General features: G+C 47.4%; 1 protein-coding gene across 7 annotated transcripts in view; it reads left to right on the top strand.

The window, feature by feature from the left end:
• PTPN6 (protein tyrosine phosphatase non-receptor type 6) overlaps positions 1-24502 on the top strand; it is a 583776-nt gene that overhangs the window by 531776 nt on the left and 27498 nt on the right. For all 7 annotated transcript variants that reach the window (XM_069650624.1, XM_069650626.1, XM_069650621.1 and 4 more), the window contains 4 exons: positions 3403-3534; positions 8085-8239; positions 17385-17452; positions 18366-18517. In XM_069650624.1, the coding sequence (XP_069506725.1) occupies positions 3403-3534; positions 8085-8239; positions 17385-17452; positions 18366-18517 (507 nt within the window). The remainder of the gene's footprint in view (positions 1-3402; positions 3535-8084; positions 8240-17384; positions 17453-18365; positions 18518-24502) is intronic.

Genomic DNA, 24502 nt, shown 5'->3' with positions numbered 1-24502 from the left:
CGCACGGCAGCCGCGGCCGCTGGCGGTTGTGGAGACGCTGGCGCTGGGGTGGCCATTGATATGGCCGCTACGCAGCTGCACGTTCTCCAGCCGCGGTCTAGCTTTCCGCCGTCGGATCAGCAGCGCACTTCATTACGAGCGCCAACCCGGAAGCCCGCGCGTTGCAACCTATTCGCATTAGGCTTCCGGGTTGGTACGCTCTAGTGCCTTTCTCCGTGTTCTGTTCCTCTCTCGTTTCTTTCTCCTGAGTACGTTCTGCATTGCCCTTTCGTCCTCTCCCTTACCTCTCAGGCTCCCCTTTTCTTCAGCAGTCCTTCTGTTTTGGCTACCATATTGGCTTCAGCAGTTCTCCTTTTCTTTTCTGTCTGTTGGGTTCCCTCACCCCCATCCTACCTTCGTTCTGGAAGGAAGTTCGTTCCGTGTGGGAATCCTTCAAATCATTTCTGACCTGGCATCCTGTTATCCAATCCAATCGGAAGGGGTTTTTTGTGCCTTGTGGCTTTTTCCCCTTCATTGGTCTGCCCCGGTTCGGGGGCCCCCCTAGGCCCCGAGTCAGAGGGGCAGGGTGGCTTCCTCTCGAGGCAGACCCCATCTGCATTCCCGAGAAGAGGCCCTGAGAAGAAGGAGATTTGGACTCCAAACAGAAGAAGAGACAGCAGGTGAGCAGGAGGGCATAAGGGTCACTGTGGATAGTGGTGAGGAGTCGAGTAAACCAGGGAGCCATTGTGACAGATATATGGAAAGGGAAATAGACCCGGGGCTGTGGGTGAGACTGTGTGAAGGGGCCTCGCGGACCTCAATCTCTATTCAGTAAAAACTACATGCCATTAAGCTTCTCCACAGATGGCAATACGACCCTGTCCAGCTGTCAAAGATGTTTCAGTCAGCGATTCCCATGTGGTGGCGCTTGTGTGGGGAAAGGGCCAACTACTGGCATATGTGGTGAGGATGCCCTCGGATACGGGTGTTCTGGGATGAAGTGCTGGGGTGGGTTAAAGATCTAGATGGGATCCACTGTATCAAAACACTGTTCCTGATATTATTCGGCATGGAAGAAGTGGAGGGAGAACTGAGAAGGTTGACTGGAGTGGCAGCGCATCTGTTGCTTGCAGCATGGGCCTGCCAAGTCATGAAATGGAAAGGGGCTACAACTCCCGGCAAGAAATAATGGATCAATGTTGCTATGAACATATATGTAATGGAAAAAATAACTGCAGTGCTTCATGGGAAGACAGCATCACTTCAGGGTATATGGGCTGAATTTATAGCGAGATACCTGAAAAGCTAGGGAATGAGAGGTGGTACTTGGGAGGAGGTTACGGAATTATAGTACTGGGTGGCTCAAATAGAGAGAGTGGTAAATTCCACCCTCCAAAGGGGTTACCCTAACGAGACAATGTCCCAAGAAGAGGGAACGCCTCCCAAGAGGCGGCCAAAGATTATAATCAGAAGCAGGTGGTAAGATTCTTTACCAGGTCAGAACCGAAGGTTCACATGCTGGTTTACATTATGTTGAAGGCAATGTTTAAGGGAGGGAGGGCGGTGAGAATGGGGGAAGGGCAAAAAGTATCAAGATACCAAGGGAGTGATTTTTGGGGGAGAGAGTGGAAAGGGGATTGCTATTTACTGTCTCAAAAGTCTTATACCAATTGTTGATGGTTTTTGATGTACATAAAGTACAATAAAAATATGTTTTTCTTAAAACATTCCCAGGTACTTTATTGCAATCCACCCCCCACATATCATTGGACAAAACTTCTTCAAAGAAACCCCATCTTTTCCCAATTCCTCTGTTTTCATTGGCCAGTTTTATCTTAAGTGTCATCTTCAGATCATATGTAGAACACAATCTTCTTAGGATTCGCCAGTAGTAGGTCATGACATCAGCACACGGTTAAACATTGGCATTGAAACATAATTCATTACTAGCAATAACTGGCCTAAGGGCTTTAGCCTTAACTTTTAATTTGAACATGGTTTGCGGAAATATTTCAAGCAATATAAGGAAGGCAAAGTAAAAAATGTCTCTTTGAGTTAGCAATATCTCATTCCCCAGGTCACTGTTCCAATCTACAAAAGTGCCACTTTATCTCACAATTGAAACTCCTGGGTAGCCTTGGGGATTGAATTACCCTGCACTTTACTGCTGACCAAAATAAATAATGAAAACCCATCTGTCATGCTCTCAGGTGCCCGCAGATTACATCTACTATCTACGAAACCTATACGACCATAAAACCCATGGCTAGTTCCTGCAGCTGTGCTAACTGAGAAGTTTGTGAAGTTACTTATTCACCCATCCCCTGGCTTCTAAAACCTCACAAAACCAGTTTTAAATGTCACTTTGCAAAACAGCCCCTGACAAGCGTGTTTTTGATTAATTTGTGAAAAGCGCACTATATCGAGATTCATAAATTCCCCATGTATTTGTATTAATATGCATGTATGTTTTCACATTTGGTTGGTTTGATATTTTATCTTTCTACGTGTGTGCAAGCTAATATGTATCAATTCTAGACAACTGTAACACTAAAGTAACATATCCCATCCATAATTAAGTACACTTCGATACATATGAAATTGCAAAATCGCACCCAGTTTGCCACCATCCCCAGTTATTGATATTGCATGCGCAACATAAATCTCTTGTAATCCTGGGGACCTATCCTGACCATCCCAACACAACCTCCAGCCAGTGCTCCCATCCACCCATTCCAACACCTTCCCATCCACCCAGCAAATAACCCATCATTTATTTATTAGTACATTCATTTTTCACCCATCTATAGTTTGACAAATCTACCCCTCTTGCTGCATGATACGCTCCTGCTTGGGCCTGTCATTGGCCTGTCTGTGTGTCTCCATTCTCTCTCCATCTCAATTCAATTCATTCCTCACCATTTCTTTCTCTTTCATTCTATTATCTGCCCTCTCACTCTGCCATCTCTCTCCCACTCTCCCTCTCTCTCCATGCTGTGTATCTCACTTTATCCTATTTTTATTTCTTTTTCTCTTTCTTCCTCTCCTTCGTTCTTTCTTTCTCTCCTTTGTTCTTTCTTTCTTTCATTTTTTCTTATTGTGTACCTATCATAAATCGGCATACTGAGCATTATCCTGCCATTTAATGGTGGGGTCTGTAATAAAGGGTAAAGAAATAGTGAATAATTTGTATTTGTGCATGCGTATTCCCCACTCTCTTTTTCTTTCTTCCCATCTCTTTATGTTGCTTGATCCATCCACATTCTTTACTGTTTCATTCTTTGTTTCTCTTTTCTTCTAAATGTTTACTTTCATCTCCTTTCTTTCCTTCTCTCTCTCCTTTCTTTCTCTCTCTCCCTCTCCCTTCTTTCCCTCTTACCTTCAGTCTGCAATTCTACTCACTCATTCTTCTCATTCTTACAGAATAAGTGTGTCCCTTATTGGCCAGAACCCGCAAGCACTAAAGAGTTTGGCCCTTACCTGCTGGAGAACGTGAGTGAGCGTACAACCGTAGACTCCAAGATCCGGCGTCTTAGGCTGTCACTCTTAAATGACGTAAGTATAGTGTTGCCACTTAACTCATTCCCGCATCTGAAACCCATTGCCCTCACGGGTGCTGTGTCCACTTCTGGAGGCCTTATCTGAAGAATCGGTCCTAGTCCTGGAGGCTCCATCTAAATTGTTGTGTCCTCTTCTGGAGGATTTATCTCGATTATTCTAGTTCTGGTGGTAACAGCTGGAGTACTGCGTCCAGTTGTTCTGGAGGTCACCTCAGCAGTATTGTGCGTGGAGGTCACATCTGGCTTCATCTGGGCTGCACATGTGGCATTCTATTTCTATGGGTCCAACTAAATTCCTAAAAAAATATTTATTAGGAAATGAAATTATATTTTGTGTCCTGTCTTACATGTTTGTGGGAATTTTTTGTTGTGAATCCATTTCTATTTCCGCTTCTTTGGGTCTGGGTAAATTCTTGAAACAAATATGTATTAATACTTGGAAAGTAATATTTTAGGACCTGAATAAACAAGCACGGTTGAGGGGAGTTTTGTCATATTTTTTAACTTCCTGCTTGATCCTTGACAAAAAATAGCCACAATGCTGCATTAAGCAAACCAAAGGAGGTGAAAGGTGGAAGGTTTGGAATTAATCTTAACCTCTGGTTTTGCTCTGGGATAAGCCTCCAGACCATCGTTCTTATCCTGCCAAGCCATTACAAAAGGGGAAAGACCATATGCAAATCTTGCTTAGTCACATCCCTTCTGCATGAGACCACGAGCATCCCAGACTTATTTCAGCATTATTGGGCCTCATACATGAGGAGTAGCTTAGGTCTCTAGGCTCAGCCGGCAGGCGACCCACGACTGGACATACCCGTCCCACTCAGCCGAAACATGTCTGGGGATGCTTGTGGTCTCGTGCAGAAGGGATGTGACCTAGCATTTGAGGCTGGACTGCCCCTTCTGGTGTGGAACCGAGCCTGATTTCTGGTTACTCAGAGCGATGCTAGAGGTTAAGATTAGTTCTAAACCTTCCAGCCGTCACGTTTTTTGCCTTACTCTAGTCACCATGAGTGGGACGGGTATGCCCAGATGTGGGTCCCATGCCTGCTGGGCCTAGAGACCCAAGCTACTCCTCACTGATGACGCCCACTGAGGCTGAAGCATGTCTGGGGATGCTTGTGGTCTCGTGCAGGAGGAATGTGACCCAGCAGTTCAGTCCGGACTGCTCCTTTTGGTGTGGGACCAAGCCTGATTTGCATATGGTCTTTCCCCTTTCTGTAATGGCTTGGCAGGCAAAAAATGATAGTTTGGAGGGTTACCCTAGAGTGATGCCAGAGGTTTAGATTCATTCTAAACCTTCCAGCCCTTACCTCTTTTTTTCCCACAATGCTGCCTTCCCAGGAAAGACAGCATATATTATTTCTAGTGTTAATAAACACACACACAGGTTTCCCCACTACGAAACAGTTTCACTTACAAAGAGCCAATTCTATTGGTTTTGCCAAGACTTACTTGTTATTTCATACTAAACAGAAGACACAACATCTATTAGATTATTTCTGGTGGATGAGATTAAGGATGGAGTGTCCACTGTTATTCCACCCCAGCCACCAATGTTGCTCCACGCGAGCATGCATGGCAAAATACAATCCCTCCCATATTTCGTCTCCCTTTCATGCAGAGTGCGCAAATGTGAATGGCACTTGCCAAGTCATGACCTCAAGAAGGAGCTCTATCTTTGATACAACTGGTGGGCAAGACAGCGCCAAGGGTCCCTACAGACCTCTCAACCAGAGGGCCAGCTCCCCACTCCCTTGCCAACAGACTGTCCCTGGACTGTACCACTCCTGACCTCTTCATCGCCGCCAGTGTTGTGTGAACTGCCGCCCGAGGTCCCTGAGATGCCCCCGCCTTCTGGCCCTCCCCTGCATCTTCGTACCTGTTTGGAGAAAAGAATCTCTTGACGCTGCTCCATTGAGAGAAGTCACGTGATCCCCTTGCCACCTCTTCCTATTTCCACCTCCTAGGGCGTCCTCTTTGAAGGACGTCGGATTCAAGGGCTTTTTCTCACCCTGGTTGCTCCTATTGAGCTAGAAGAAAGCCGGAAGGGTCTTCGCTCTTCACAGACCAGCGCGCCTTGGGAGCCTAAGCGGCAGGGGCGTCGGGGGGGGGAACAAGGGCTCAGCTTCCCCCTAGGACACGGCACTCTCCCCGCCCAGGAGCGCCTGCAGGGGCAGGAGAGGCTCGGACACAAGGGTTGGGAGAGTTGGGCATATTCTGGACTCTTGGGGAAGGAGAGGGGGAAGCAGGTTATTTGGACACGGAGCAGTCGCTGCATCTTCTGAGTGTTTTCCACTAATGTGTGCAGTGTGGTTTTTTTAATGATATTGTGGAAATAAATCTGCGGCCTTCTTATGCCAAAAAAACAAAACAAGACTCATTCTACACTATTCTGGGGGGAGAAAGGGAATGAGCGTTTGCTATGTATTGAGTCCAAAGATGGACGGATGCCAGGGTTATGTTCCCTGCCTCTGCCTTTTCTCTTGATTTTGCTCTTCATGTCCCTCCCTATCCCATCTTTTTCTCCCACCGATTCCGTCTTCCGTCCTCGCTATGGGCCCCCCTCTATTTACTCCCCTCTATCTTCCTCTACTACTCCTCTCCTTAAAAGTCGGATTGTTGAGCACTCGTTCCATTTGCAATTAGTCCCACCGCATCCCTGATCTGTTCTTTCCTCCTGATCTACTATTTCTATTCCTGACGGAAACATGGCTTACCCACCATAATACCTCCACTCCTGCTTTTCTTACTACTTCCTCTACTAAGTTCTTCCACTCACCTCGACCTACTGGTCACAGTGGTGGCACTTGGGCCGTTCTTAGCACCGGCAGCGCCCTGGACGAAAAAAATGTGGCGCCCCCTACAAAAAAGAAAAAACACACCAATCTTCAAGCACCTTCAAGCACCTAGGCAACACAAACAATGTATGCCACCGTGGCACCAGCATTCTTTTCCATTCTTCTTCGACTGCGTCCTCTCCTCCTTCATCTGTCTCTACTTATTCCTCTTTTGAATATAACGTTTCTTCATTCTCAAAGCCATATACTATCACTTTCCTTACTATCTATCGACCTCCTGGCCCTGCTTACACTTTTTATGATGACTTAACTCTTTACTATTCCCTCTTCTTCCCTCGCCTACCCCCTTTTTTTTCCTAAGTGACTTTATCCTCCATCTTTCCGTAACCCATCTTTCATTCCACTTCTCAAATCTTACTCTCTGTTCCAGCTCTCTACTCCCCGTCCCATGTCTCTAGTTCATCACTTTACTTGATATTCTCTTCTCTTTCACTGATGTGCTCTTCTTATCTTATCTCCTTTTCCCTGCCCCTACTCCTACTCCCCCTTCTCCCTACCTTTTCTCGTCGCAACCTTTGTTCCATTTCCTCTGCTTCCTCCCAGTCTTCCCTTTCTGTCACACTTCCCTCTACTTTTCCGCACTCCCTACTGACACTACTTCTACTACTCTCCAAAACTCTCCTTCCGCTATTCGCGACATGGTCCATCCCTCAGTATCGTTTCCCCCGTCTTGCAAAGCTTCACAACCTTGGCTGACTCCTGGTCTTCATTGTCTTCACTCTGCTTTTACAGAAGGCGGAGCGCCTTTGGGAAAAAGCTCACTCTCGTCTCTCTCACTTGTCTGTTCTTCACTCTTTATATGATGCCTCTCTCCTTGCGCTATTTGTCTTCTTTCACTCCTTCTCTCTCACGTCACCCCGGCGCCTTTTACTGGCCATAAACAAGATGTTCTGCCTTCCTGCCTCTGATCCTTCTGTCTCTTCCTCTCTATCTACATTTGCGCCTCCAAAGTCACTACTTTATTCTCATCATTATCTTACTCTCCTCTGTGTTCCATACCCACACCTATGCCGACCCACTTCTCCTCTTCTCTCGTTGACTCCTCTCACTGACTCTGACACTGCCTCTTTTCTTACCCGTACTCACCCCTTGGCTTCTCCGCTTGACCCCTGGCCTTCTTCCCTTATCCCTGCTGTCTATCCCTTTATAATTTCTTCTGACCTCCCTTTTCAATCTCTCGCGCTCTTCTTCTACCTTCCCTCCCTCCTTTAAGCATGCTCTAGTTAGCCATATCTTGAAAAAGCCTTCTCTCAACTCTACTTCTCTATTTAACTACCGCCCCACGCACTCTACAGAAACCGGATCCATCATTTTGCTTGATTGTTGTACCAATTGTGGTTCTTTATGTGCAGCGCCTTGGCGAAGGTGCTTTATAAATCAAAAAATTGTATCAGAATGATTAATTGTGGCACTGGGTGACAAAATATAAAAACCTTTCATATGCCCTAAAATGTACACTGGCATTAGAGATTTCAGTTTCATTTTCTGATCCAAATCCTGCCGCTTTATTCTATCTTTGATTGTATGGTTGTAGCACCTGGTCTATACGACAGTCTCTACCTCTCCCAACCCCGCAATGGATGGATGGACACATGCAGAAGACTGTTCCTTGCCTTCAAAAGCTAAGGGAGGATCAGCACAAAATCATCTTTGTGTTTTATTTTCTTTTGTTTTCGACTTCTAGGAAAACAATGTCCGGGATATCTGGCACTACCAGTTTCTTAGCTGGCCGGACCACGGCGTGCCTGGGGAGCCCGGTGGTGTGCTGAGTTTCCTGGACGATATCAACCGGGTCCAGGAGGGCTTTCCCAATGCTGGCCCCATCATTGTGCACTGCAGGTATTGGGGGATGAAGCAGCGGTACAGGGAGGTGCCACATATGTTTTCTGTCCTCCAGTTTCCTCGCTATCCACCCCTGTGGACTGCAGGTATTGGGGGATGGAGCTGCAGGGCGGTGCCACACGTTTGCATTCCTCCACTTTGCTTGGTATCCACCCCTCCATCTCTTCTTTCTTGCATCCTCTACGGCTCTCCGGTCAATGCTCTGATTCAATCTACTGTTCTGCCTCTTCATACTTACACACTGACCAGCCCAGCATAGTATTGCATGGTCACCCCCAAGGCCGCAAAGAACCTGGGATCACAAATGAAAGTTATTTTACATCATTGCCCAACCTAAACCAAAGCTTATGCTATTAGCTGATTAATATTCTTTCTTTAAACCTAAATAGATCTACAAGCGTATGCTTGGTAAAGCGTGAGTTGGGCACCGGTGCTGTGGGCTGCCTGCTCACCAGAGTCACACAAGCTGTCATTCCCACTTCTCCTCCGTTGCATCTTAGATTCTATGTTGCCCACATTACAGGCATGGTAGTTATGTCTGACCTATATGACCTTTACCATTGCAAAGGCTCTGTGCCCCCTTATATTCCAGGCCATGCTCCGCTGTCTTGGTATTTGTGGCACTGTCTTCACCATCCTACCCTGATGTTTGGGGTGCTCTTTCTATGTGTCTTGCTGTGGTGCGCCCTGCCCATCTGCTCCCCTTTGTTATGGGCAGGGCCGGCCTTAGGGCTGGACGACCTCCCGGGGCACTATAGTTCCCCAGGGCACTATTAGCCCCCCACCACACCATCCCGGGGGAGTCTTTCAAGGGCTCCTCTGAGCTGGCGTAGTGGGAGAAGGCGGGACAGGCAGCCTTTCGTTGTTAAATGCGCTATCGGCAGTGGGGCGCATTTAACAATAATAGGGTGCTGATGCAGAGCAACAGCCATCTATTGAGAGGATTACCTCCCCGCTCTGACGCGGGTGCTAATGCATGAGCACCCTACTCCAGTGATTAACTCCCAGCTCAGGCGCCAGAGCGGAGAGTACAAAATTATTGGCCAGTGGTGCATGCAGAGACGGGGGGGGGGTGTATTTTCTGAAACCACCCGGGGCCGGCTCTGGTTATGGGGGTCCCTCAAGGCTATGTTCTGGGCTCTTTCGATTTTTCATCTGCACCCTTCCCTACTCGCTGCCACAACACATCTCAAGTTGTCATGTCTCTACTGCACGGACGACTCTCTGGTCATTCACTTTGCCTCACCATCTTCGACTCTGCTTATTCGATTCTGTGATATCCGCTTTATTGCCACTCCTCTGCCCACCAAAATGTGTGATCCTCCTTTTTCTAGACTGTCCTCTGCCTAGCTGGCTATTTTCTTCCCATATATGTGCTTCCTTTCTTCCCCTATACATGGCAAAATTATAAAATGTTCTTAATATTTGAACCCCCATACCTAATCTGTCTTTTGCATTAGCCTGTTTAGGGTCTGTCGAAGCTACCCTTTGGCTGTTTTCATTCTGTTAAGCTCCAGACGATCTGTCCTTTTCCACAGTAAATAACTTCATTCTGCCATGGATGCATTCTGATCGACTCCTAGCTGAACATCACCTCTTGACTTGCTTGGCTATACTCAGTGCTGGAATTTGAAAAAATGTATTGGGGGAACTGTGACCTCTTTGGAGGGGTGGAGCTGTGGGAAGGAGTGGGTGGGGCCAAGGGGCGGGACCCCCGGCCAGGTTGCGCAACACAGTATCTCTTCACAGAACCCAGTCCTAGCGATTTGCATAAAAGCAAAGAGCATTATGGGAACAACATAATGGGCCTCTTAGGAGTGTTGCGGTAAGGCAACAACGTGCCAGTAGTGCTACCGGCGCCATTGTTACCTCGACGCAACATTCCGAGCATGCTCGCGGGTGCCGCTCTGGATGCCTGGTCAGACCAGGCATCCAGAGCCGCACCCACGAGCAGTACCGGATGGTAGCAACGACCCTGTTATTAACGGGACCGTTGTTACCATCCTCCCCATTCCCATTGAGCCCTATGAGGGCTCAAGTGGGAATGGGGACGTACCGGGTCCGCGTCCCGCGAATGGGAATTATCAGGTCCTCCAAGGTCAGAATGGCCCGGTAAGTCCCCTTTTGCCGAATCCGGACCTGAGTTTGGGGGTAGCCATGCCCTTAATAAGGGCATGGCTACATCCAAACTCGTAATGAGGCCCAATGTCTACAATTTTAAATGTTAAACATGTCTTATAGTGATTCAGTAAGGGGGGCGTGGCCTAGCCTCATGCAGCGAGGACGTGATCTGCTTGGGCTCCCATGGTGATCCTATTACATGATCCTGCCGCAATGGTGAAATGCCAAATAATCACCTTATTTTATAACATTCCGGATTGCCACCATTGTGACGGCACTCTGAGCCCAAGTCCGACGAAATTCGGAGCCCGTGGGACTCAGAATGCAAGATGGCAGCCCTGCCCCTCGATGCTCATTGACAAGCTGCGGGAGCTGACACCAGGTGCCACAACCTGGCCTTCACTGTGCGCATATCCCCTGTGAGAGCGGGTGGACTTAAATGTTACTGCTGACTTGGACCCGCTATCACGCTGAGTCATATTGCTTGGGTCTGCTCCGAGCTCTGGTGGTAATGGGTCCGGGGATGCTGAGCTGTGCTGCCTGCTGGGGTTGCTCCTGTTTGCTTGAGGCAGTGACGGAGGAAGACAGAGCGGGTGCTTGAAAAGCCCAACTGCAGCCCCCTTGTGGAAGGCGGCTCACCTATAAAGCCGCAGCCACTGCTGCCGGAGAAGACACACAGCCATTTGCAGACAGGGAGAGGTCACCCGTGCGCAGTGGCAAGTGACTGCCTACCACGAGCCCACCTACAAACTGCCACAGGGGTCGGGTCTGCGCTCCTGCTTTGCCAACGTGCTGAGGGTGCCCTCCACTGCACCTCTGGTACAAGCACAACACGTTGCCACAGCTTTCACTATCGAGCAGGAGGTGCTCACCCACCCCCAATTAAAAGCGAATTCTGCGCTGAAGCACCATAGCTGGGATACACGACACCAATCCTGCTGCACTGGCGGCCATAGAGGGGTGAGTTGGACTACACCCCAACCAGTTGGGATAACCCCCACTAATTACACTTGGGGTGCCTCTCTTCTAAAGCCCTGGGGTGGCGGAGTGTTGAGTGATCCTGCGAGCCAAACACTAACTGTGAGATTGCCCTACACTGTTCACTTATAAAAACTAAGCGCTCAGGGACCACAGACATTAGGGTCCTGTATGAGGTCCAAATCTGAGAGCCTATTGTGATCACGCATACTGATGCCTTAACGGGACCACAAGCTGGCCTGCAGCTCGGTCTCTGCTTGCCTCTGTCTACTGAATGGGCCTCTTGTGCCCGAGCGCCAACCCTGCCAGCACCGTCCATGACTGGCCCCCCTGCAGGGTACAGAGTTTGCCTGCGAGATTGTAACAGCTTACTACTTGGGGCAGCTGTGATCACACGTTTTGAGCCTGTCCTGACCTGCACTACGGCTCTAGCCATGTCGCCCTCTAAAAGCAAAGGGAAGGGCACGAAAATGGACTCCTTTGCTAACCTCCAGAAACCTTGCGACCCAGCTCTGCCCACGGACCCAATCCAGCCTGCCACTTTACCAGTGCATCCCGATCCTCAGGAGGCCAAGGCCCAGGCTGCGATTGCGGCACTTAGATCCTCTCGAAGATAAAATAGAAGAGGTGAAGGTTGACGTGCAGCTACTGAGGCACGATGTCCAGCAGAAAGGGTGACCACCACTGAGTCGTTGTTAAAGGACACGGTTACCACCACAGAAGATTTGTCTTCACGAATGAAGGTGCTGGAGGCTACAAATTGTGTGCCAGAACGAGGAGCGGAAGACCCAGCTGCTATGGCTCCCGGAGGGAGCTGAGGGACAGGACCCTACCAACTATATAGAGACCCTACTGCTACAGAAAATCAGACCTGGGAACTTATCTCGGGGCTTCTCAGTCGAGCGAGCTCATCGCTCCCTTCAGGAAAAGCCCCGGCCGGGTTCCCATCCCCTCCTGGTCATAGCCAGGATTTTAAACTATCAAGATCGGGAAGTGATCCTTCAGTTCTCCAGAGAAGGCGGGAAGATCCAAAGGGGCAGTGCAATGATCACCATTTACCCAGACTACACACCCATGGTGCAGCAGTGGAGGATCACGTTTGTGCTGATTAAAGCAAGGCTCCACAAATTAGGTCTGAAGTACATGCTTATCTATCCAGCATGCTAGAAGGTTCCATATAATGGTAGGGCTCTTTCCTTAGAAACACCGGAGGCAGCGAACATGTGGATGGAGCACAACAACCTAGAGCCCAAGATAGACATGGACGACTAATGGAATAAGGATTAGCCTACGACAGCCTGAATACAATCCCACTCAGACTAAAGCAGCTTTGAATCAATACGTGCCCTGCGTGCGAGACAGGTGCCCCACAGTGTCAGCAGACAGAGTCACCCGAGTGCAGCCCTGTGCCTCACTGAGCAGGACAATACCTGCTTTGAACTTCTTGTACTCTCCTGCGCAAAGGTGTGTAATTAGTAGATCAGATGGCCTGCCGCGGCTGACATCCTGCAACTCGGTGAAAGCAGTCAAGGATGCCCAGTGGGTGCAGACTAGACCACCTCAGTCCTTATGGACGATGGATACAAGCTCATCGCTGGTCCTTTCACCCACAACCCCACTGCCCTGGTGTGCCACAAGGGAATGGGTGTGCCCAAACGGTACATCTCCATTGGGCATTGTTTGTACCCCATGTTTGGAGGTCTGTTGTTCTCGTTATGGTTTGCTTGTATTGTTCATGATTTTAGGTGTGCAATGCGACACTGCTGGCGGATGGGGGGGTTACATGGGAGTGGAAGGCTGGAATTTGTATATTATCTGAAGGGGGTTATGATGCACCTTAAACTACCAGTTTTGAATGTGAGGGTCCTGGGGTCTTACATACGAAGGAATAGGGTGAAATTTTACGGGCACCAGAAAAAAAGAGACATAGCGCTACTGCAAGAAACTCATTTACTGCCAGAAGACCAAGACAAGGTAATTAACCACTGGAGTGGTGGGGAGGGAGCTGGGCTGTGGTGCCCCATTCTCTAGATTTTTGAGGGGAGTGTTTGTGTGGCTGGACGGGAGCCTACCCTTCCAGCTATTAGAATTAGACAAAGATAGGGAGGGCCGCTACTTCATTCTACTGGGATATTTGGGCAATAAAGACATTTGTATTGTGGACTATTTCCCAAATCACTCGACCCGACACATATCCGAACGCTATGCAATTGCATTATCTCCAAACATGACATCTTCTTTTTGTGGGGTGTCTGAGATATCACACTAGATAGAACCTCCCCCGCCCCCGTGACGGCCCTTCCCAGGCCATCACTGTCCTGAATGCTGCACTTTCTGACCTTGACCTGGTCGATGTCTGGAGGGAATTACATCCAGAAGTCAAGGGATACTCTTCCTACTCCCCCCACCCACAAATTGCACACCAGAATAGACTACTTCTTTGTAGGCACTGAACAACTACCTGAGTTCACGAGTGCAGAGTACATGGGCCGCACAGTATCGGACCACACGCCTCTGGTCCTTACATGCCTGCTTGGTACAACTAAAACCCCCATCCCTACATGGCGTATGCCCACAGACGCTCTGAGGGACCCTGTGTTTAAGGAGACATTGTGTGAAACCCTGGTAAATTATATGAAAGACAACATTGGCAGTGTAAATAGCTGGCGAGTCATCTAGGAAACAATGAAGGTGGTGGTCAGAGGGGAGGTTATTGCCATCGCTGGGGGCATCCGCAGAAACTGCAGGCGGAACTGGAGATACTGGAAAGGGAGATAACTACTCTGGAGGCCCTAACGCTTGGCCAGCGGTCGGCCAAGGTGAAACTAGCTGAGATTCGATTTCGCTGTCTGCTGGCCTGGAAGAGGCTGTTCAAATTTCACTATGCCACACGTATAGCCTGAGTGCACGCATAAGGAGACAAATCCGGAAGACTGCTGGCCTGGCTATGCAAACGCGAACAACCCAGGGCCCTGACAACGGCGATTCATGATGAGTGTGGCGTCTTGTGGCGGTCCCAGGCGGCCATTGACGACACTTTCACTGCTTACTATCCCCAACTTTATCAGCACGAAACTCCAATACCTTTGGCTGACATAGCTGAAGCTCTTTCAATGATCCGACTTCCCAGGATTTCCAGCGATCAGAGAGCCTTCCTTGATCAACCCATTATAGTTGAAGACATTGGTGAGGCGATCACCTCCCTTTCCTCTGGCAAAGCACTGGGTAGTGATGGCCTTCCAGCTGAATTTTATAAGGCATACTGCCCCAACCTGGCCCCGGTGCTGCAAAAAGTCTTTGAGGAGGCATATGACTCTGACACGCTTCCAGCCACCTTGCGTGAAACACTGGTGATTCCCATTCCAAAACCCTGGAAACCCACTGAGTGGTGCGACTCTTACCCACCCCTAGTCATGCTTAACTATGATATGAAAATACTCACAGCCATACTGGCCACCCGCCTACAGAAATCTATTCCCTCTCTGATAGACATCGACCAAACCGGGCTTGTACCTGGCCGCAACACCTCTCTTAATCTTCGCCGCCTATCATTGACGTAACCAATTCCCTCACTGATCACTGCGTGGTGGCAACACTAGGGCAACACTAGATGCCGTCAAGGCTTTTGATTTGGTGTACTGGGAGACCGCACTACTCCAAACATTGGTGGGGCCTGCTCACCTCAAAGAGTTCTTGTGGCTCCCACATAGCCGCATTGACCCCCCGACTCCTGATGGTGCACGTAGGCAGACAGATCTGGGCTAGAACCCTTAAACTATTACACTCACGACACCCCTTCTCACCGAGTGTCCCACTGATGACTGATGTATGGACACGGACAGAAGATCTAGGTACCGCAAGGTACTGGGAGTCACTGGGGTTATATATCTGGGGCGACATGTATGAGAATGGTAGGTTCAGGGACCTGGATAGTCTGACACAATGGGAGGGCCTTCCCAAGGGCCAATTTCTGAAGCACATGAGGGTAATGAAGGCGGCTAGGACCAACCACAGGAGGACACTTCCTTAGTTCTGATGTATGCCGTGGGGGATGGCTGGAAGCCTGTTTCTAGACTATACGAATGCCTGCTAGCCAAGACCAGCGCCCGTGACACTAAGTTAAGGACACGTTGAGAGAGTGACGTTGGCTCTGACATAACTGACAAACAATGGGAACTGGCCCTAGCTTTCCCAAAGAAGTATCCCGGAATGCACGGTTTCGATTACTCCAGGTCCACGTGCTCCACCGCACATATATGACCCCCGGCAGAGTGGCTAAATTTCGCACTAACACTTTGTCGGCCTGCCCCTGGTGTAACCAGGAAGAGGCTGACTTAATACACATGCTGTGGGAATGCAATAAAGCACAAATCCTCTGGTCACGCGTTAAACCAGGCTTGCACAGGAGCTGGAGTTGTTCGATATAAATGGACTGCTTTTGAAGGCCTATTGGGCGCTTATCCCAGACCTAGCAAACACAAACATGTTACTAAACTTATGGATCTTGCTTGTATACTCGCAAAACAGCGCCTAGGCATGGCGTGGAAAATAAAACAAGGCCCACAATATGAAGGATGGCCCATGGATTTTGAGACTTGGTCCGAACAGACACATGAAGGGGACCCTGCCACTAATTTTGAAGCCTGGAGAATGCTCATTATAGCGATAAACCACCTTGACTACAACCTCACTGTCAAGTAGGCTTTGTTAGTGAAATGGACAACACATCTAAGCTCAGAGTCCCCTCGAAACCCCCAAGTCAGATTGTGATTACTCACACGATGCAAGAACACTTTGCAGCCCCGGCCGCCACCTGATCTGGATTACTACCAAGTTGAATACGGAAACATGCAAGCCTTTGTTATTGGTTTAATGTTTGTTTAATCACTGTTAATCATGGCGTTTGCTTGCCAAGACAAATGGGCATTATTTCACGGTACCATTGCAATCTGTATGCTTGATATATGCCCGGTGGGCTGTTACTGTTACAAATGCATTAATAAAAACAATTTAAAATAAATAATTAAGGATTCAGTAAGAAACCCTTTTAAGTGAACAATGGACTCTACTGTTTTGATTGGTCAAAGCATTCACCCTAATAAAGAGATGTCTGTGAATTTCAGGACATATATACCAGTTTGGACATAACCGCTTCAACACTGTTGCAGTCTCCAGTGCCGCTATGTTGAAAAGTGGGCTACTCGTTACTGCCGCGTGCAATAAGTGGAACTTCGAAACAGATCTGGGGGGGAAGATTTCTGTGCGAGCCCCTGGTCCTGGTGATCTGTGGCATGCGTGCGCTGCGACGAGCAGACTGCTTTCAGAAGACTGGGCAGCACTCCGTGCCGAGTCTTCGGACCTGCGACAGTCATGTGCTTGCCCCTGGGTCTGGGGGACGGAGCAGCGCTCCAGCAAGGCGATTTTTGCCCGACCGCCGCTCCGTCTTGTTCCGGCCCATTGCCTGCGCTGGCAATACTTCCACACAATCCTCAACCAGTTCTTATGAACTTTTGTATCCTTTCCGTTTCTTGAGTAAACAACTGTTTAGCATCTATAAAAGATATAGTAATCTAAATAAATACCCATAGCGAGGCAAGATTTGTTCCTTAGATGTTTTGTGTTGAAACGGAACCCATCTCCCACCAACCACCCTTTGTACCACAGAGCTAACCACAAGATAATTGCCTCCTGGCCATGTTTTTCCTGTATCCGCTGCCCAGTAAGCAGTGGTCCTTTTTGTCATGAGATGTTGAGAAGTTATGTCAATGCATGCAAAACAGCCAGTCATGGTTCTTTGTTGTTCCCTTTGAGCTCATTGAGTGTGTACCAGCTGCACTGGTCCTTTTCTGATGATGTCACTAATGCCCCTTCTTCCAGTGCTGCGCAATACTTCACCTAACCGACAACCATGAACTCTTTGCATGCCTCTCTGGGCCCTGGCCCCCTGCCACACTGCATCCTCACCTTCTTTCAAATCCCCATTCCTATCTACATCTCAAACATGGCCCCATTAAGCACTGATCTTTGACTCCCTCTTTCACAGTGCAGGTATTGGCCGGACGGGCACCATTATTGTCATCGACATGCTGATGGACATGATCAACACCAAAGGTAACAAACATGTTTCAATCCCTAATCGGGCTGCATCAGGAGACAAGTAATTAATTATTTCAAGTGCACCAAATATCCCTTATGCTAGTCCTTAGTAGGCTGTATTGGGATTATACCATCCAGCTCTACTTCCATCAGTGTAGGCAGTTTTCAGCACAGTGATAGGGGGGATCTGGTGGTATCGATTCTGCTATACATGTAAACAAATTCTGCAGCACTCTTGGCCTTATGTTATGGTGCTCTGAAAATGGCCTTCAGCGAAAGGCAGCTCATATTTCATAGACATCTAGGCACATTTTCTCTTCCTTCATTCGTGTAATGATACAGTAGCTGCATGGGTTAAGTGCCTGCCAGGGGTGTTGCCAGGTCTGGAAAAGACCTGGGGCTAGGCTGATGTTGGAACTGTCGGGACCGGGGGCTAGCTGGCCTTTTGCTTGTAGCTCCTGAGATTCTATCCGGGGCTACAACCAAAAGATCAGGGGCTATAGCCCCCTTAGCCCACCCTAGCAACGCCTCTGGTGCCTGCTGCGGATAGGTTCCCTTACTGCTGTGGGGCAGCACTTCATGCTTTCAGAATGCCATAGAAATAGTACTATTGAGTTGGGTGATAATAACAGCTGTTGTTTGGCATCCCAAGAGACTGTTCAGCCTGCCATGTACATTATATAAGTTTGTGTTGAATACATAGGGCAGTACATGTTTAAGGTGAAGGACACCTCACATATGCAAGTTAAGAAAGGAAGTGTACTTTTTAATATGCTCTGAAAATATAATTTGAACAGTGTAGTCCCTAATGTAAAATTGTTGGGTTTGGCAAAGATCTAGACCCTGTAAAGCTGCAGAACTCAACAGTCCACACACTTGATGTTAATTGCTTTTGAATTATTCCCCAATAATGCTCACCTCCCCCCAGGCCTGGACTGTGACATTGACATCCAGAAGACAATCCAGATGGTGCGCGACCAGCGGTCCGGGATGGTGCAGACCGAGGCCCAGTACAGATTCATCTACATGGCGTTGTCACAGTTTATCGATACAGAGAAGCAGAAACTAAAAGCCATGCAGGTGAGCTGGGGCAACAGGGGCATGTCTGTAGCGATCACTGTGGGGCGGGGCCAGACATTCTGAAGCAATGTGAGATGAGTACAGGCAAGGTCTGCAACATGCGGCTCTCTAGACATCTTGAACTACTGCACTCATAGTCCCTCATCATTGACTATGCTGGTTCGAGCTGTTGGGAGTTGTAGTCTAAAAGATCTGTAAAGCCAAAGGGTGCAGACCCCTACTATAGACCTAACCATTGTGTGATTGGTACAGAGAGCAAACACACTGTAAAATAAGCACAGCCAGACCATGGATGCTGACAGACGAACTGAGATAGGTGCAGACAGTGAAAAGCACTGTGTAATGGTCAGTCAGCCAGAAGCTGTGAAATGGGTGCTCAAAGCCAACACCGCTATGAAATGGGTATATTCAGCACTAATGTGAGAAGGGTTCACTCTGAACCATTGTGAGACGGCAATGGACAATCAGAATCACTGTGCGATACATACTGGAAGCGAAACCCATTGTGAGAATGGTACAAGCATTCATAATCACTGCAAGGGAGTTAGAGACAGAAACACTGCAAGATGGGTATAGTCAGCCAGAATCACTGTGACATAGGTGCAGATAGTGAAACAACTGTGATATGTGCAGACAGACCATCATGGGATTGGTACAGGCAGAACTATTGTGATATAGTCAACATCAGAACTACTGGCAGACAAATAAAGGAAATCAAAAATGGTAAGAATTGGGTACAGACATTACCACCATGATATGGGTATAGACTGTCTGAACCACTGTCAGATTGTCAAGTTATGGTAAGTACGGGTAGGACCCTGGAGTGTGCGCTATGGTCAATCAAATGTTTCCGTGAGCCAGCTGCGGATTCACAGTCACAGGATGTACCCAGAGACACCCTAGTAAAGTTGTAGTAAGAGACAGGGGGTGGCGTGACTGGATTGCACGCTTGGCCTATAGGTATCCATATAGTAAAAATGGTCGGATTCAAAGAAATGCTATATTGCGGATTCTTTAATAATTTGAGTGATCAGCCGACACGTGTTTCGACAGTTGTCTTGTTCACGGCTCTGCTACAATTGGCAAAGCGTAACTTTATTCTTGATTTATTGGGATTTCACAAGCGTGTCCGAACTGGTTTGGTAAGGCGTAAGGACCCAGACCCGTCAGCCAAGTCCTCTTTTGGTGATATTTGATTAACTGGTTTTGAGCTTCACTGAAAGCGTGTATCTGGTGTACATATTATTTTCATCTTGTTAGGTTTGGTACTCAGGCAGTCCTGTCGATTTCTAGGGGTCAAATCCCGGGCAACATGTCTGGTGGCTCTCACGCCAGACATGTTGCCTAATAAGCCGAAAATAATACGTACACCAGATACACACTTCCAGTGAAGCTCAAGACCAGTTAAATATCACCAAAAGAGGACTTGACTGACGAGTCTGGGTCCTTACGCCTTACCAAACCAGTTTGGACATGCTTGTGAAATCCCTATAAATCATGAATAAAGTTACGCTTTGCCAACTATAGCATAGCCGTGAACAAGATGCTTGTTGAAACACGTGTCAGCTGACCACTCAATTTATTAAAGAATCAGCGATATAGCATTTCTTTGAATCTGACCTTTTTTACTATATGGATACTTAAAGGCCAAACGCACAATCCAGTCACACCACCCCCTGTCTCTTAATACACTGTCAGATTGTGGTGACAGAAAGGGCCACTGTGAGAAGCATATAGGCAGAATCTTTGTGAATTAGGAACAGAGAATGAGAATAACTATTAGATGCGCACAGGTAGTGGAAAGCACTGTGAGATGGTTACAGGCAGAACTGTAGCAAGAATGGTATATCCATTCCCAAATACTGTGATCTAAACATTGTCAGTCAACACCACTGTGGGAAAGGAACAGTCAGAACCACAGTGAGATGGGTACAGACAGAACCACTGTGGGGTGAGTACAGACAGATCCACAGCGAGATGTGTACTGACAGAACCACTGTGGAGGTGAGTACAGACAGAACCACTGTGGGGGGTGAGTACAGACAGAACCACAGTGAGATGGGTACAGACAGAACCAGTGTGGGGTGAGTACAGACAGAACGACAGTGAGATGGGTACAGACAGAACCACTGTGGGGTGAGTACAGACAGAACCACAGTGAGATGTGTACAGACAGAACCACTGTGGGGTGACTACAGATAGTCAAAACAGCTGTGAGGTGGGTATAGTCTGCCTGAGCCACTGAGATGGGTACAAGATGGGTGCTCTGGCGATTTCTTAAATAAAAAGCTGTAGAACTGCTGTAAGCAGTATTCAATCAACACTACAGCCAAGTCAATGCCTAGTCTGGGATGCTGAGGAAAACCCTTATTAATGTATGTTTATGTCTAGTTCAGTACTCTGGATGACCACCCTTGTATAACACCCCCCTCTTAGAATCCCCCTGACCCCACTGAGCCAAGAAGTAGGTTTGTTTTGCAAATTAAAAGGTTTATTTGATAATTTAAACAATATGTATATATCACACTTTATAATAAATTAATATCTGATAGTACACTTAGACATATGATGTTGATCAACAATGGGTAATCTGGCACTAGCACACTTCTTTACAATCAATGAGGAGTTAGTATAGGATGGATAAAGTCGCAAAAATACTTTTATGATTTCAAGGGAAAAGAAATGAGGAATAAAATGCAGTACAGAAATACTTGAGATGATTTTAGCAAAAGATAAGATAATCACTTTTTCTCTGGCAATTCACCCCCCTCCCCTATGCAATGTAAGAAATGGAAGGAGATGGAAAGAGGAGCACACAGTTCTCAGGAATGCAATCAAATACAATACGAAATTCAGTTCCCCCCCAGCAAGCTTAGAGGAAACAGGTAGGAGTTTGAAACACAGGCCCAAAATGCTTTTTAAATGTGATGGCAATGGATGGGAAAATGTGCCAACTGATTTTAATTCCCTCTAGAGATTCAGGGTGAGTGGGAGATGCGTGTTGGTATTAGTTCAGGTTCACTTTAGCAATGCTCTATGAGTTATTACCAAGTTGCAACGGATTTTAACAAAAGAAAGAATGGAGCTGCTATTTTGACAAGTGGAGAAATTGAGCCAAAATCGCAAATTGCGGTAAATTTCGCCAGTGCGTAAATCGTGATTGCAGAAAAAGTATACGGAATAGGAAGTCGGTTCTAGGCTTGTTGGAAAGCCTAGATAGATTCTAAGCTTTCAGATGAAAGTTAAATTACGTTCCTAGCCCAAACGGTTCCAGAGATACGGACGATTAAATAAAGGTAGTTTTTTCGGATTTAAAGTAAAACTCAAAATGACAGGTGACAGCTTGCAGCTGCAGAATTGATAGTTGTGCAGCTTTAAAAATGACAGATGACACGATTTCTAGGAGGCAGTTCTACTTAGGTTAAAATAGTTTGGATTAGATTATTTTAACTAAGAGATTGGTTCTGCACAGTTCTGCTAGGTACTCACAATATAAATTTGAACTAGGCCTCGTCACGGATCTGGTCAACACGTCCGGCTGTGGTTCTGTCTGCTCGGCGGGTCAATCAGGCACCGGTTCTGCTCACAGCGATCTGGGTCAGCTCTGCTCTGCTGGTCTAGCCTCTCTGGATTCTGGATGTAACACTGCTTTCTGGGTACTGCTACAGGTTCTTGCAAAAATTCTCGGCAAAACTTCAAACAGCTTGCCCGGCTGTTGAATAGTTTGGTTAATTTTGAGGCCTGCTGAAGAGGATTCAGCTGGTGGATTCAGGCCTCTCTGCTACAAATTCTGGAGTTAATTTCTGCTACAGGTTCTGGAGATTGATGGATTTGAAGTCTGGATCTCTGGATGTGAAGTCGTCGGTCAGCATGCTCCGCAGCAAATGGAATTGAATGTCTCTACCTGTCCCAGCAGTCTCTTTTTATGTGTTTTGGAAATGGGTGTGTGCGTTGGTCATAACTAAACCTGCCCCTCTCACTTATCATTGGCCAATTCCTCCTCTCTCCCTTGATTTGGGGGAAGGAAATGTGAGTCAGAGTGATGCTGTAGGTTTTATGGTCAGAGGAACCTCCCCTTGTCAGATTGCACACAAATCTATTTCTGACCCAAATACATATTTATCTATGTACCATTTTTCTAATATTATAGGTCCAGTTAACATATTTTCTGTAGCACCAAACCATCCGATACCTGTCTTTGTACAATGTTGTGTCCACTGATGACAGAATTCTCCCCTTTTCATCCAGATAACAACCTCTAAACCTTTCCAGATTTTACACAAATGTGCACCAGGGATATAGGTTACAGAGGATAAAGTGTCAGATTTTTAACATGCATACATTTGGAGTGAGACCCTATTTTCCGCTAGCAACCCCCCCAGAATACACCACAGGGTCCTAACACCTCTTAAAATGTTCACAGAAAAATCACAAAAATAATGATATTACTTATATAATTCTGACAAGTCCGCACTATGAATTATCTATCTTTTTAAAATTATGCTCTGGTCAAAAAGGGGTGTGGCTTCCCACATCACAGGGTGGAATAACTGGTTTATCCACTTCCCCCAAGCCAGCTTGTTCACAGAGGCACAGATGCCCCCCAGTTTCTCCCAAGAGGAAGCTATTTTACGACGCCCCCAATATAACATTTGCCTGAGTCAAGGAAGTTGCGTTGTTCTGTTCTTTCCAGTTCCCAGGTGCTCCACCCCTAATCTAATCAGAGAGGTGACAACTCCTTTTGGCAAGGGGCAGCAGGATGCAGCTAGGCCTGGGAAGAGTGGCTGAACAGGTTTCTCCTGTCGGGGGTAGTTGTCAGGCAGAATCCAGTTTCATTAAGCCAGGTTTCAGCTAAATGTCACTTTTTGTTCCCAGTTTTCTACATTCAAATCAAACTGACAATTTGTACCTATACATTAAATAATGACTTCCTTCAAGTCATTTCAGAATATAGTTTTACATTCTTCCACCTCTTAGCAAGTCTTTCCTTGGCCTGGTTTTGTTTCATTTGTTCAGTTTTACACAAAAGTCTGGTAGTTTTAAAACGCCGGCTTTCTGATAGTGGTGAGTACCGGTAATGCAACCATTTTTGGGATTAAGAAAATTAATTCCCCACAGTTCTGAATTGCTTTTTGGCAATCAGCATTGCCATTCCCAATGGTTTCAGGCTACTGTGTGTGTAGCCCAATTGTGGTTTTAGGCAGTGCCCTCCTGTGCTCACATAGGCAAAAATGGGTGGCAGCCTATTCTTCATGTTTTCCCTGTGCACTTTCTGGGGAGTTCTGGCCATCATGATGTTTTCCATGCCATTACTGCACAGTTTTATGGTAGGGCTTGTATGCATGGGTAAAAACATCCCACACTGCACAGCAACAAGGAGCTGAATGGCTTTTTACACAACTGAACAAAGTGCCCAATGCTTGCAGTACATTTTCTCTTAAACATGTTCATTAGCATGAAAAACCTGATAGAGATAACAACTTTTAAGCAGTGCTGTAAGGGTTGCCTTAGAGTACTGTGATTAATCCTGCAGAGTCATCACTAAAACCCAGCCTAAGATCACCTTCCATGTGGCCAGGGAAAGTCAGACGCTACCTGATTCTAACCCTGGGGGTGGTATCATGCGGGAGGATCACATGGGAGGAGATGGCTGTCAGGGAAAAGAGGCCACTCCTTTGGGAGAAGAGCAGTATTCATCTTCTTGTGAGGATGAGTGTTCAATGATCCCCGAGTATTTGATGGCCTGTTGTCATTGCACAAGTCCCTCTGTGAGAAACCTGATGGTGTTCTTCCACCTACTCCCCCAGGATCCTCTGTTCAGGTGGCATGGGAAGGTCCATCGCTTTTGGATGTCAACCCTGGGGTTGGACAAGCAAGGGGGGGGATCACCTGAGTGCAGGGTCACGAGGGATTGCAAGGAGAATACCCAAGGGCAAGACATGGTATTCCCTCTCTCCCCATTTGCCATCAGAAGCCCTTTCGTTA

The sequence above is a fragment of the Ambystoma mexicanum genome, chromosome 3p, assembly GCF_040938575.1.
Source record: "Ambystoma mexicanum isolate Mex_15411 chromosome 3p, UKY_AmexF1_1, whole genome shotgun sequence".
Lineage (NCBI taxonomy): Eukaryota > Metazoa > Chordata > Amphibia > Caudata > Ambystomatidae > Ambystoma > Ambystoma mexicanum.
Note: the sequence above shows the minus strand (reverse complement) of the source record. Positions and strands in the feature narration are given on the sequence as shown.